Source organism: Phoca vitulina, unplaced genomic scaffold, assembly GCF_004348235.1.
Source record: "Phoca vitulina isolate PV1807 unplaced genomic scaffold, GSC_HSeal_1.0 scaffold80, whole genome shotgun sequence".
In the NCBI taxonomy this organism is placed as follows: Eukaryota; Metazoa; Chordata; class Mammalia; order Carnivora; family Phocidae; genus Phoca; species Phoca vitulina.
The window spans coordinates 2,042,242-2,056,003 of NW_022589783.1; the positions used below are offsets into that span (position 1 = coordinate 2,042,242).

A 13,762-nucleotide genomic window follows, 5' to 3' on the forward strand; every position below is an offset into this window, starting at 1 on the left:
GGTGTAACTGTAAATGGGATCAATTCCTTGATTTCTTTTCCTGTTGCTTCAGTATTGGTGTATAGAAATGCAATGATTTCTGTTTGTTGATTTCATATCCTGTGACTTTCCTGAATTCATGTATTAGTTCTAGCATTTTTTTTGGTGGAGTCTTTTGGGTTTTCTATATGGAGTATCATGTTGTGTCCAAATCCTTGATGATTTGGATGCCTTTTCTTTCTTTCTTTCTTTCTTTCTTTCTTTCTTTCTTTCTTTCTTTCTTTCTTTTTTTCTTTCTTTTCTTTCTTTCTTTCTTTTCTTCCTTTTCTTCCTTTTCTTTCTTTCTTCCTTTTCTTTCCTTTCTTCATTGTCTGATTGCTGAGGCTAAGACTTCCAGTACTGTGTTAAATAGCAGTGGTGAGAGTGAACATCCTTGTCTTATTCCTGACCGTAGAGGAAAAGCTCTCAATTTTCCCCATTGAAGATGATATTAGCTGTGGGTCTTTTGTTTATGACCTTTATGATGTTGAGGTATGTTCCATCTATCCCTATTTTGTTGAGGGTTTTTATCAAGAATTGATGCTGTATTTTGTCAAATGCTCTTTCTGCATCTATTGAGAGTATCATATGGTTCTTATCCTTTCTTTTATTAATGTGGTGATCACGTTGAATGATTTGCCTATATAGAACCAGCCCTGAAGCCCAGGAATAAATCCCACTTGATTGTGGTGAATAATCCTTTTAATGTACTATTGGATCTGATTTGCTAGTATCTTGTTGAGAATTTTTGCATCCATGTTCATCAGGGATATTGGCCTGTAATTCTCCTTTTTTGGTGGGGTCTTTGATTTTAGAATCAAGGCAATGCTGGCCTCATAGAATGAGTTTGGAAGTTTTCCTTCCATTTCTATTTTTTGGAACAATTTGAGAAGAACAGGTATTAATTCTTCTTTAAATGTTTGGTAGAATTCCCCTGGGAAGCCATCTGGCCCTGGACTTTTGTTTGTTGGGAGATTTTTGACTATTGATTCAATTATTTGCTGGTTATGAGTCTGTTTAAATTTTCTATTTCTTCCTGTTTCAGTTTTGGTAGTTTGTAGGTTTCTAGGGATTTGTTCGTTTCTTTCATTTCTTTCAGATTGCCCAGTTTTTTGGCATATAATTTTTCATAATATTCTCTTAGGATTATTTGTATTTCTGTGGTGTTGGTTGTGATCTCTCCTCTTTCACTTATGATTTTGTTTATTTGGGACCTTTCTCTTTCTTTTTGATAAATCTGGCTGGGTGGGGGTTAGTTTTATTAATTCTTTCAAAAACCAGCTCTTAGTTTCATTGATCTGCTGATTGTTTCTAAATCATTTATTTCTGCTCTGATCTTTATTTTTTCCCTTCTTCTGCTGGTTATAGGCTTTATTTGCTGTTCCTTTTTTAGCTCCTTTAGGTGTAGGGTTAGGTTGTGTATTTGAGATTTTTCTTCTTTTTTTTTAATTTAAATTTTACTTAGTTTACAGTGCTATATTCAGTGATTTATCATTACATACAACACCCAGTGCTCATCACAAAAAGTGCCCTCCTTCATACCCTTCATCCACCTATCCCATCCCCCTACCCACCTCCCTCCATCATCCCTCAGTTTGTTCTCTATTGTTAAGAATCGCTTATGGTTTATTTCCCTCTCTCCCTTACTCCCCTTCCCATATGTTCATCTGTTTTCTTTCTTAAAGTCCACATATAAGTGAGATCATATGGTATTTGTCTTTCTCTGACTTACTCACTAGCATAATACATTGTAGCTCCATCCACATCATTGTGAATGGCAAGATTTCATTCTTTTTGATAACTGAGTAATATTCTGTGTGTGTGTGTGTGTGTGTGTATACATTTTCTTTATCCATTCATCAGTTGATGGGCATTTGGGCTCTCTCCATAGTTTGGCTATTGTTGATAATGCTGCTATAAACATTGGGGTGCATGTACCCCTTCAAATCTGTATTTTTGTATCCTTCGGATAAATACCTAGTAGTGCAATTGTTGGGTCATAGGGTAGTTCTATTTTTAACTCTTCTGAGGAACCTCCATACTGTTTTCCAGAGTGGCTGCACCAGTTTGCATTCCCACCAACAGTGCAAGAGGGTTCCCCTTTCTCCACATCATCTCTAACACCTGTTGTTTCTTATGTTAATTTTAGCCATTCTGACAGGTGTGAGGTGGTATCTCATTGTGGTTTTGATTTGTTTCCCTGATGCTGAGTGATGTGGAGCATTTTTTCATGTGTCGTTGGCCATTTGTATGTCTTCTTTGGAGAAATGTCTGTTCATGTCTTCTGCCCATTTCTTGACTGGATTATTTGGTTTTTGGGTGTTAAGTTTGCTAAGTTCTTCATAGATTTTGGATGCTTAACCCTTTATCCCATATATTGTTTGCAAATATCTTCTCCCATTCTGTAGGCTTTTAGTTTTGTTGATTTTTCCTTCACTGTGTAGAAAGAAGCTTTTTATCTTGATAAAGTGCCAATAATTCTTGCTTCTTGAGGTAGACCTGTATTGCAATATACCTGCCTCTTAGGACTGCCTTTGCTGTATCCAAAGGTTTTGGACTGTAGTGTTTTCATTTTCATTTGCTTCTATGTACTTTTTACATTTCTTTAATTTCCTGGTTAACTCATTCATTCTTCAGTGGGATGTTCTTTAGCCTCCATGTATTTGTGGTCTTTCCAAATTTTTTCTTGTGGTTGACTTCAAGTTTCATAGTGTTGTGGTCTGAAAATATGCATGGTATGATCTCGATCTTTTTGTACTTGTTGAGGGCTGATTTGTGACCTAGTATGTGATCTATTCTGGAGAATGTTCCATGTGCACTTGAAAAGAATGTGTATTCTGCTGCTTTATGATGAAATGTTCTGAATATATCTTTTAAGTCCATCTGATCTAGTGTGTCATTCAAAGCCATTGTTTCCTTGTGGTTTTTCTGCTTAGATGATCTGTCCATTGCTGTAAGTGGGGTGTTAAAGTTGCCTACTATTATATTATTGTCAATGAGTTTCTTTGTGTTTATTATTATTATTATTATTATTATTTTCGAGAGAGTATGTACAAGCGGGGCAGAGAGGGGCAGAGGGAGAGGGAGAGAGAGAATCCTAAGTAGATTTGGCGTGGAGCCTGACGTGGGACCCGATCTCACGATCCTGAGATCATGACCTGAACCGAAATCAAGAGTCGGATGCCTAACCAACTGAGCCACGCAGGTGCCCCTCTTTATGTTTATTATTAACTGATTTATATATTTGGGTGCTCCTAAGTTGGGGGCATAAATATTTACCATTGTTAGATCTTGATGGGTAGACCCCTTAATTATGATATAATGCTCTTCTTCATCTCTTGTTATGGTTTTCGTTTTAAAATTTAGTTTGTCTGGGGTGGCTTTGTCAGTGAAACATCTGCCGTCAGCTCAGTTCATGATCTCAGGGTCCTGGGATTGAGCCCCAAGTCAGGCTCCCTACTCAGCGAGGAGTCTGCTTTTCCCTCTCCCCCTGACCCCCCATCCCCTTGCTTGTGCACACACACTCTACTCTGTCTCAAATAAATAAATAAGTGAGTGAATAAATAAATAAATTACTTTGTCTGATATAAGTATGGCTACTCTGGTTTTCTTTTGATATCCATTAGCATGATAGATGATTCTCTATCCCCTCACTTTTAATCTGCAGGTCTAAAATGAGTCTCTTATAGGCAGCATATAGATGGATCTTGTTTTTTTATCCGTTCTGATACCCTGTAGCTTTTGATTGGAGTATTTAGTCCATTTACATTCAGAGTGATTATTGAAAGATAGGAATTTATTGCCATTGTGTTACCTGTAGAGTTGGTGTTTCTGGTGACATTCTCTGTTTTTTTTTCCCCCACTCAAAGAGTCCCCCTTAATATTTCTTGCAGGGCTGGTCAAGTGGTCATGAATTCCTTTAGTTTTTGTTCGGGAAATTCTTTGTCTCTCCTTCCATTTTGAATGAGAGCCTTGCTGGATAGAGTATCTTGGCTGCATATTTTTCCCATTCAGCATGTTGAGTATTTTTTTCCACTCCTTTCTGGCCTGCCAAGTTTCTGTGGACAGATGTGCTGCGAACCTGATCTGTTGTCCCTTACAGGTTAAGGACTTTTTCCCCCTTGCTGCCTTCAGGATTGTTTCCTTGTCTGTGTATTTTGTGATTTTGACTATGATATGCCTTGGTGATGGCCGGCTTTTGTTGAATTTGATGGGAGTTCTCTGTGCTTCTTGGATTTTGATGTCTGTGTCCTTCCCCAGATTAGGGAAGTTTTCATCTATAATTTGTTCAAATAAACCTTCTGCCCCTTTATCTCTCTCTTCATCGTTCTGGGTCTCCTATGATATGAATGTTTTTGCATTTTAATAAGTCTCTAAGTTCCTTAAGTCTACCTTGGTGATCCATTACCTTTCTTTTCAGCTTATTTTCCATAATTTTATCTTCTATATCACTGATTTGTTCCTCTACTTCATCCATCCTCATTTTATGCCATCCATTTGGGTTTACCTCTCAGTTATAGCATTTTACATTTCATCCTGACTAGATTTTAGTTCTTTCTCTCTGCAGTAAGGGATTCTCTAGAGTCTTCTATGCTTTTTTCAAGCCCAACTAGTATCCTTATAATTGTTGTTTTAAATTATAGTTTAGACATCTTACTTATATCTGTATTGAATAAATCCCTGGCCATACTATCAACAATAGCCAAACTATGGGAAGAGCCCAAAATATCCATTGACTGATGAATGGATAAAGAAGATGTGGTATATATACACGAAGGAATATTACTCAGCCATCAAAAAGAATGAAGTCTTGCCATTTGCCATGACGTGGATGGAGTTAGAATGTATTACACAAAGTGAAAAAAGTCAGAGAAAGACAAATACCATATGATTTCACTCATATGTGGAATTTAAGAAACAATACAGGTGAACATATGGGAGGGGGAAGGATAAAAAGAGAGAGGGAAACAAACCATAAGAGACTTTTCAAGATAGAGCACAAACTGAGGGTTGATAGAGGGATGTGGGTGGGGGATGGGCTAAATGGGTGATGGGCATTAAGGGGGACTCTTGTCATACTGAACACTGGGTGTTATATGTAAGTGATGAATCACTGAATTCTACTCCTGAAACCAGTATTTCACTGTATGTTAACTAACTAGAATTTAAATAAAAATTTGAAGAAAAAAATCACTGGCCATCAGTTCTACCTCCTGTTCTTTCTTTTGGGGTGAATTCCTCCATCTTATCATTTTGTGCAGAAAAAAAGAAAAACACAACTAGATCCTGTGTGTGTTTTGGTCTACTTGTTAAAAGAAGCTAGACCTAAAAAAAAAAAAAAAAAAATATCTCTCTCTCTCTATATATAAAATATATACATAAAAATTAAAAAGATAATAAAGAATTGAAAAATAAGAGAAAAAAATAAAAAAAATAAAAAATAAAAATAAAAAGGAAGCTAACTCCTATTTTCCTTAGAGCTTAATTAAGCTTTGCAGTACTCTGTGATCAGTAGACTTGCTACCTGCCAGATGTTTGTGCGGGCCTTCTGGGGGAGGGGCTTGTTGCGCTCTTCTCGGGTGGAAGGCTCCCGTGGAAAGGCACCTGCAGGGCGCAGGGGGGCGGCGCTTCATGTAAGCCCCGCTAGTCCCCACTAGGTGGCGCGGTGTTGCTCCCTGGGTAGGATGAATATGGCGGCGCCCCGCTCCCCAGCCCTGGAGCTTAAAGTTCCTGGCTCCCCCTCACAGAAGGGCAGTCAGTCACCCCTCCTGCGTTCCCGGCTTCCCTCAGATCCCTGCCTTCACCCCGCCTGTGTCTGAGCTTTTTTACCCCAGGCGGGACTGGGTTTTACAACTCCACGAACTCCAGGGACTCCTGTGGCTTGGACCCACGCTGTTCCTCTGGGGGAGGGTCTCTCTGGCTTTGGCCATGGGCCTGGACCACGCCAGGAGAGTGGCTGCGGGACCACAGAGCAGTTCAGAGTTCACGGCAAAGTGGAGCAGAGAGCCGGCGCCCAGGCGGAGCCCAGCTCCTGTGCCTGATGGCACCCAGGTCTGGTCCTCCGACCACCCTGTCCGCTCCTGGGTCCACCTGCTTACCACCCGCGCACGTGTAAGCCGGGCATGACCCCGGCGGTGGCAGACCCCTAGAACGTGAGATTTTGCGCTCTGCTGGGTAGCGCCCTGCGCTAGTCTCGTGCACGACCCACAGTCGTCTCTCTCCCAGATCAGCTCTGCACTTCCCACCTCCAAAAGGTGGCTGCTCTTCTACTTACACATTTGCGGTTTTCTTCCCTCAGTCCTCAGATTAATTTCTTGGGTGTTGAGAATGATTTGATAATTATCTAGCTGTGTTCGAGGGACAAGGTAATCTTAGGGTCCCCCTCCTCTTCCTCCATCTTAACTCCTCATGCATTATAGAATCATCTTTGAATGTTTTATCAACAGATATTTGATGATCTGTATTGAGTAACACTGTCCTTCCATATATTTAAAATATTATACTTTTAAATGTCCATAAATGTTTGTTATTGGAAAACATTCTCTGAGATAAAAATAAATGATTAAGTGGCGGTAAATACACTAAAAATGTCCTAGAAGTTGGGATTAGACTCCAGCTGACCTTGAGAACACTTCCTGAGTCATCCTGCTGCGGATCAACTGACTTATTTCCTCATCCGTTAAATGGGTATAACGTGTCCGTCAGCGATGCACAAGAATAACTGAAGTCCTCTGAAATAATTAAATGCTGGGGAAATGCCAACTACTGTGTTTAACGAAGGAAAAACCTAAACACGAGGACAATAACTAAAAATGCAAAATAAACACAAGCATCTATATCTATTAACCAAGCAAAAATAAGAATTTAGTGAGAAATTTATAAAAAATAGAAGGGAAGAAATGGTGGGCATGATGCATCCTGATTCCCCTGCTGCCCCACTTAAGATATTCAGTGTAAGTTTTCATTCTTCATACAACAGGCTAAATATTTATAGCATAATTAAAGAAGAGGTTGCTGGGACCAGAAAGACTCCTTGTGGTTCTATTAACTCTTGCTACACTAAAATACTAAATTATCCTAGATGATAATTCTGTGGTTTAAGGGCTAAATTTTTTCCAAGATACCCAGCTTTCATATACATAAGATTAGGTCTTGATAGAGAACTGGAATACAATAAGTGTGTTTAAAATAACTTGTGAATTCAAATTAGTGAAGAACAAACGTTTTATGACTGTGAACTAACTTGTTAATGATGAAACTCATTAAAACAAATTAAGTTTGAGAGTTAAGTGCCAGGTAGCGAGTAAAGCCCGAGGTTCCCAGGCTATGAATTTTAGGCCTGCTTTGACTCTATTTGCTGTATTTTTCCAGCAAACGTCCGAGTGCCTGCTCTGTAGGAAGCACAATGCTGCACACGTGGGAAACTGTTGTACAGTGGCCACTAGCTTAGAACAAAACGCAAAATTCTAGCGGTGGAAGCGTCCCTAACCGCCACAAGATTACAGTAGATTAGACATAGTACAGAAAAACCTATGACCCAGATTGACTGCATGTCATCAACCTTATGTGGTAAAGTTTCATGATTAAAGATTATTAAAAGATTTTACTTAAAGATTCTTAATAAATTCTTTGGAGATATTCAAGCCTAGTTTTTCTTTTCTTTTATGATTTCAATTCATAAAACACTTAAAATTTCCATTTGCTTTCATTCTTCCTGCACTGGGCTCCTCCTAGCAGGTCTCCAGTCGCTCCTCAGCTATTTCCAGCCAGTGGAATGGGAGCATTCCTTTTGTATGAACTTTGTACTTGAGAATATCATTCAGTAAATAAACAAAACTGTTTAATGAGGGTGTTTAGCTCTTTCTCACACACACACTTTAATTAATGGAAAAGAAACTATAAAAGTACTTGAGGTCACGTAGGCGGAAGAAACTAGAAAAACGAAGCCTGGGATCTTAGGCTCCAGCTCGGTCTAGTCCCCAAGCCTGCTTATCTGATCTTCAGGCTACACACCTGGGGGCGAAGTTCAAATTCTTCTTTGCATATTGGGCATGGCTGCACAGAGTCCCCTTGCAGGACGGATCTTTGTTTCACATTTTCCCATTCATCTGAGGATAGTGGTGGTGGGGGAGGTTCAAACAAGCCCAGCTTCTGTGCTAAAGTTAAAACAATACGAAATAGAAGTTGCAATATATTTAGGATATAGTACTCATATATAGTTTAATGACATTATTTTGTAAACAAATTTGAAAGCAAAACATACCACGTACTTCCACCATATGTGGAATACTGCTCTTCCATGGTGCATAGAAGTCAATGGTAATAATACCTTCCATTTGTGTTTTATGCTTTTATTTATGAAGAATTGCCTTCCCCTATTTCATGTTCACAATATTCTCTATAGTAGGCAGGACTGCTATCCAATTTTCAGGAAGAAAAGTTGAAGAATACTAGGTTTTCACATGTATTGGCCAAAGGTTCTCACTTTTCACCTAATTTATCTTTCAGTCTTCAGTGTTGTCTTCTTCCAGTTTAGCTCTTTTTCTTTCTTTCTTTCTTTCTTTTTTTTTTTGCCACCAGTGACCTTCACAGAATGCGTATCAATCAGGTTCTTCCCTTGCTAAAAATTCTTAGGACGTATAATTATTATCAGGATCAATTCCTTACCTCAGCAATATTTGAGAGCCCACCATGTGTCCCCTGGGGATCAAACATGGAGCTCACGTCCCAGTGGGAGCTGCTGCAGCTGGGGCACAGTGCTGGCAGGGGCTCGAGCACCAGTGTCCACCCCCAAACCACCTCCAAACGAGGGAATGGGTAAAGTGCCACTCTGTGGGCTTTCTTTGGATAGAAAGTGAAGTGTTACGTGTACAAAACAAGAACAGGAAGCTGTACCAGGAACATTGAAAAAAAGAGTACAAAAAAGAGCTCTTAAAAATCAAAAATCTTACAGTAGAAATGTGAAAGTCAACTCAAAGACTGGAAGAGGAAGTTACAGTAATCCCATAGAAAGTAGGAAGATGAGATAAAGCAGGAGACTGAAGATAAGAAAACTAAAGGACCAGTCTAGGAGGCCTGACATCTGAAAGACAGACATTCCATAAAGAAAACAGAAAATCAAGAGTAAAGATCTTAAAATAGCCTAAAACATTTCCTAGAAGAGGATGTGAGTTTCTAGTTTGAGAGGCCCCAGGAGGGCTCAGAACAAAGGATTCACACCAAATCCCGCCACTATGAGACGTCACAGGTGTAGGCACAAAAAGCAGATCTCAAAGTTTTGTGAGAGAGACAGAAAGAGAGACAAGTCTCAAAAAGGGTCAGGAGTCAGAAATACATCAGACTTACCTCCAACAACACAGACATGAGAAGGCAAACCTTTCAAAATTCTGAGAAAGACTCCCATATGGAAATTCTTCATTAGCAAACAACGGACCGTGAGAGAATAAAGACATCTTTGTGTCTCTAAGCTTGTACACTGGTCTCTTGTGCACTCTTTCCCCGGAAGCTGCTGGAGGAGCAACTTCACCCCAGTGAGGGTATACGCTAAGAAGGAGAAGCTGTGCCATCAGAGAGAGGATCCAGTGCAAGAGAACCAAAGGGAATCAGCCCACAGGTGATGCCGAGAAGACATCCCAGGCTGACGGCTCTGCACCAGCCCCACAGAACAACTGGTGCATATGGGAGCAGAGTAATGGAAGGTTTCAGAAGGAATGTCTCCACAAAGATAAAATCAGAAGATCACCACTGTATTTTAGTGGTTGGAAAGAATATACTTCTGAGATTTGGGGGAATGAATTTTGGGTCTTTTCCTGCCAGTTATTAAGACATATTACAAAACTATTTTGAATTAAAACAGTAAAATCCTGACATAGTAACAGATCGTACCCCAAATCATACATCCTGACTCTCTCTTTCTCCCTCTCTTGTATGAGCATGGAAAACTTGGCAAAGGCAAAAGATAGGTAGATAGTCGTTTGAGGGAAGAATCTAATGTAAGTTTTTATATCAACTGATTTTGCCAATGCTGTATGCAAAATAAACTGTGATGAGGTCTAAATGTGAAAGGCAAAAATGTAAAGGTAAATAAAGAAAATGTGGGAAAATCTTTGTGATCTCAGAATGGCTAAGGATTTCTTAAATCACCCAAAGCATAAACAATAAAGAGAAAAACTGATGGATTTAACAGTAATCAGAATGAACATTTTATTCAATATAAAATAACACATAAAATTAAAAGATGGTGCCAGACTGAGAGATCTTCTCAGCGGCTACATCAATTAATATGTAGAGTACATAAAAACTCCAGAAAATTAGCAAGAAGAGACCCAAGTGCAATATGATGTATAGATAATAATGAAGAGCATATGGTTCAACACATATTGGTAACTAATATGTATAATAGTAAAAAATTTCTTTTTTATAAAGAGCTACTGGAAGAATAATTCATTTACTCTCCTTTTTAACCTTACTTATTTTCCAAATTGGGAAGTCCTTCCTGATGTCTAATTTAAACCTTTCCTGCTAAACTTACTATGATGATCTAGTTGATCATCTCCATAACTTACATATGTACAGGATACTCACTACCTGACTATATAACATCATTCCAAGCCTCTGCACATTCATGAGCTGTGCCATTTCCTAGAACACAGGTATCACTGTCTGCAGCAATGAAGTAGTGCGTGTCCCCTGGCCTTGCTGTAGCAGCAGGCCCCCTACACCGTGCAGCCGAGTCCGCAGGCTTCCCTGCGCCTCCTCCATCCAGCACACTTGCGCGAGGGCACAACGCCTCCAGACAAACCTAGTTTCCATGCCCAGCATCATTTAAAAATCTTTTCTATTTCTAAATTTACAGTTTAAAATAATGTGAGACTTGCAAAAGGTTGTAAAGCCAGTATAAAGAATCCTCATGTGCCTTTTACCCAGTTTTCCCAAATGTTAGTATTTTCATAACCCTAGTTCAATGATCAAAACGAGAAATTAACGTTGATCGAACACTGCCAATTAATCTGTATGCCTTACTGGGTTTCGTTCTTGTGTCACTGAAGTCCTTTTTTCGGACCCAGATTACACATAACACTCAGTTGTCATGTCCCCTTCGTGTCTTATTATCTGGGACAGCTTCTCTCTCTTCATTTGCTTTTCTTGACACTTCTGAAGAGTACTGGCCAGGAAGTGTGTAGACTGTCCGTCAGTTTGGGTGGGTCTGATGTTTCCTCGTGATTAAATTCAGATATGCATTTTGGCAAGAATACCCTGGAGGGGATGCTGCGCCTTTCTCAGAGCATGGGATGGGGGCCATGCCAGCGTGTACCCCTTTGGTGATGGCACTTGGGTCACGTGGTCAGGGTGCTGCTGGCACAGTGTCACCAACAGGGGGCGGCTGGGCTTCCTGCTTCCCTCTGTGGTGTGTGGGCGCGCTGTGAGGCCGTGTCCACACCGTGCGTCTCAGCATCCACCGATGCTTGTTCTTACTGTGCTGTTGGCCGGACGGTGATTTTCTATTTCTGGCCCCTGTCTATATATTTATTAGTTGTCATTCTACTGTAAGAAAGAGCTTTTTCTTTTCCATTACTGACTGGTTGATTTCCGCCCATGTGGATTAGTGGATATTGATTGTATTCTACTATTTTTATTTATTCTATGTAGTACTATCTTTGTTTTCGTGCTCGTATTGTCCTCATCATCATTTTTAAACTTTAGTACATACATTCTTTCTGTAAGATTATAAATTAGAATCATTTCTGTTCCATAAAAAATTATACTATGAATCTCAACTAGATTCCTTAGCTCTAATAAGCCAAAAAATGAATGACAAGATTAACTTACCTAAAGTTAATGGTGGTGGTTTTGGATCAAGAACATATTCTTTTTCTGGATCTTCCACTTTAGGGCCTTGTATAGTTTTTTTAAGTCCAGTATCTATTACTGCTTTTATATTTCTTCTTAGAGATTTGGATCTGTTCTCTCTCTTTTGTACCTTTGTCTTAGAATGATCTGCTATTGAAAGATTTCGAAGTTGAAGATCATGTAAAATGTGATCTTGTAAAGCAACTGCAGTGACTGCTAAGTTATCTTGTTTAGATGAATGACCCTAAAAAGTAGGAAAAAAACCTTATCTATGGAACATTATGTAATATATCATTTGGAAGAAAACTTAGGCTTTAATACTCAATCCGGGTGGCATACCAGATCAAATCTAATAGTGAAGAATGCTTGGGCCCACGTTACATAAGTGCGGGAAAGCCCAGTCTCATCATTTATGTTGGTGACATAGTACTATCTTTTCATTTAATTACTGAGGTCTTAAATATAATATGAATTAATTCATTATGACCTATAAAAGATGTGCATGCCTGAACACATTCTGTTTCACTACAATTAAATTAGACTCTAGGCAAAATCTTGCTTCTGTAATATGAAAGGGAATCTTGCATTTAAGTATGGGCTTTTTTGGAGAAAACAACGCGGAACAAAACTGCTGGGCACGTATGACGTGCTTGCAGTCGGTACTGTGGCAGATAGTTCCTCATTGGAGTGAGATGTGCAACCATATTTTTATGCTTTCAAACAGCTGGATTAAATTATAGTCATGAGTAAAACAGTGTTTATTTTTTAAAAAATCTTAAATTTAAATTCAATTAGCACATAATGTATTATTAGTTTCAGAGGCAGAGGTCAGTGATTCATCAGTCTTATAGAATACCCAGTGTTCGTTACATCATGTGCCTCCTTAATGTACATCACCCAGTTACCCCACCCCCTCCCCACCAGCAAACCTGTTTATTTATTATGATTAAGAGTCTCTTACGGTTTGTCTCCCTCTCTGATTTTGTCTTGTTTTATTTTTCCCTCCCTTCCCCTTTTATCCTGTTTTGTTTCTTAAATTCCACATATGAGTGAAATCATATGATAACTGACTTTCTCTGATTGACTCATTTCGCTTAGCATAATCCCCTCCAGTTCCATCCACGTCATTGCAGATGGCAAGATTTCATTTAAAACTGTATTTGTTTTAAAACAAGATTCTGTACCTTGTTTTTTGACATGCTGAGTCAGGCAAACTTGCTACTTGGGTATATCAAGTTATATCATCGTATCACATTCCTTTAATTCTTCCACTGTAAAAACATAATCACAGAAAGTCAAAGTTCGAGTGTATGTAAACATCTCTTATAAAGTCTAGAAGGAAGGTATGTTTGAGAGTCTGATATGGGAATGCCTACCAGAGCACAGCACTAAGCTACGCACTGTGATTCTGGCGGGATTCAAGCCAGTCATGACTGATGGGGCCCTGCCCTCAAATCTCCAGCTGGCTGGAGGGAGCATATGAATTTCAATGAGAACAGTCCATCACTCAGTATAATATTATACATAAGTACAACAAAATTTGAGACTGAAAAGATCAGAGAATAGTAAGTGAAATACCTCTTTTTTTTTTTTTTAAGATTTTTATTTATTTGAGAGAGAGCGTGCACAGAGGGAGAGGGAGAAGCAGACTCCTTGCTGAGCAAGGAGCCCAATGCAAGACTCCATCCCAGGACCCTGAGATCATGACCTGAGTCGAAGGCAGATGCTGAACCGACTGAGCCACCCGGGCAGACCAGTAAGTGAAATACCTCTTAAAGAGAGAACATTTAAACTGGGATTTGCAGGACAGAGAAGAGGGAAGTGAACAAACCACACTACAGGTACCAGAGGACAAAGGCACTCAGGAACTCGGCATACGGTTATTATTTAGGAG

The 13,762-nt window shown here is 39.3% G+C and overlaps 1 protein-coding gene across 1 annotated transcript in view; it reads right to left on the minus strand.

Moving 5' to 3' along the window:
• The window catches only part of RNF32 (ring finger protein 32), a 44,266-nt gene extending 30,907 nt beyond the window's left edge, over nt 1-13,359 (minus strand). The window contains exons 1-3 of the mRNA XM_032394420.1: nt 13,053-13,359; nt 11,848-12,112; nt 8,032-8,174 (exon numbers count right to left, since the gene is read on the minus strand). Of these exons, the coding sequence (XP_032250311.1) occupies nt 8,032-8,174; nt 11,848-12,112; nt 13,053-13,067 (423 nt within the window). The 5' untranslated portion in view covers nt 13,068-13,359. The remainder of the gene's footprint in view (nt 1-8,031; nt 8,175-11,847; nt 12,113-13,052) is intronic.
• Between the last annotated feature and the right edge of the window lie 403 nt (nt 13,360-13,762).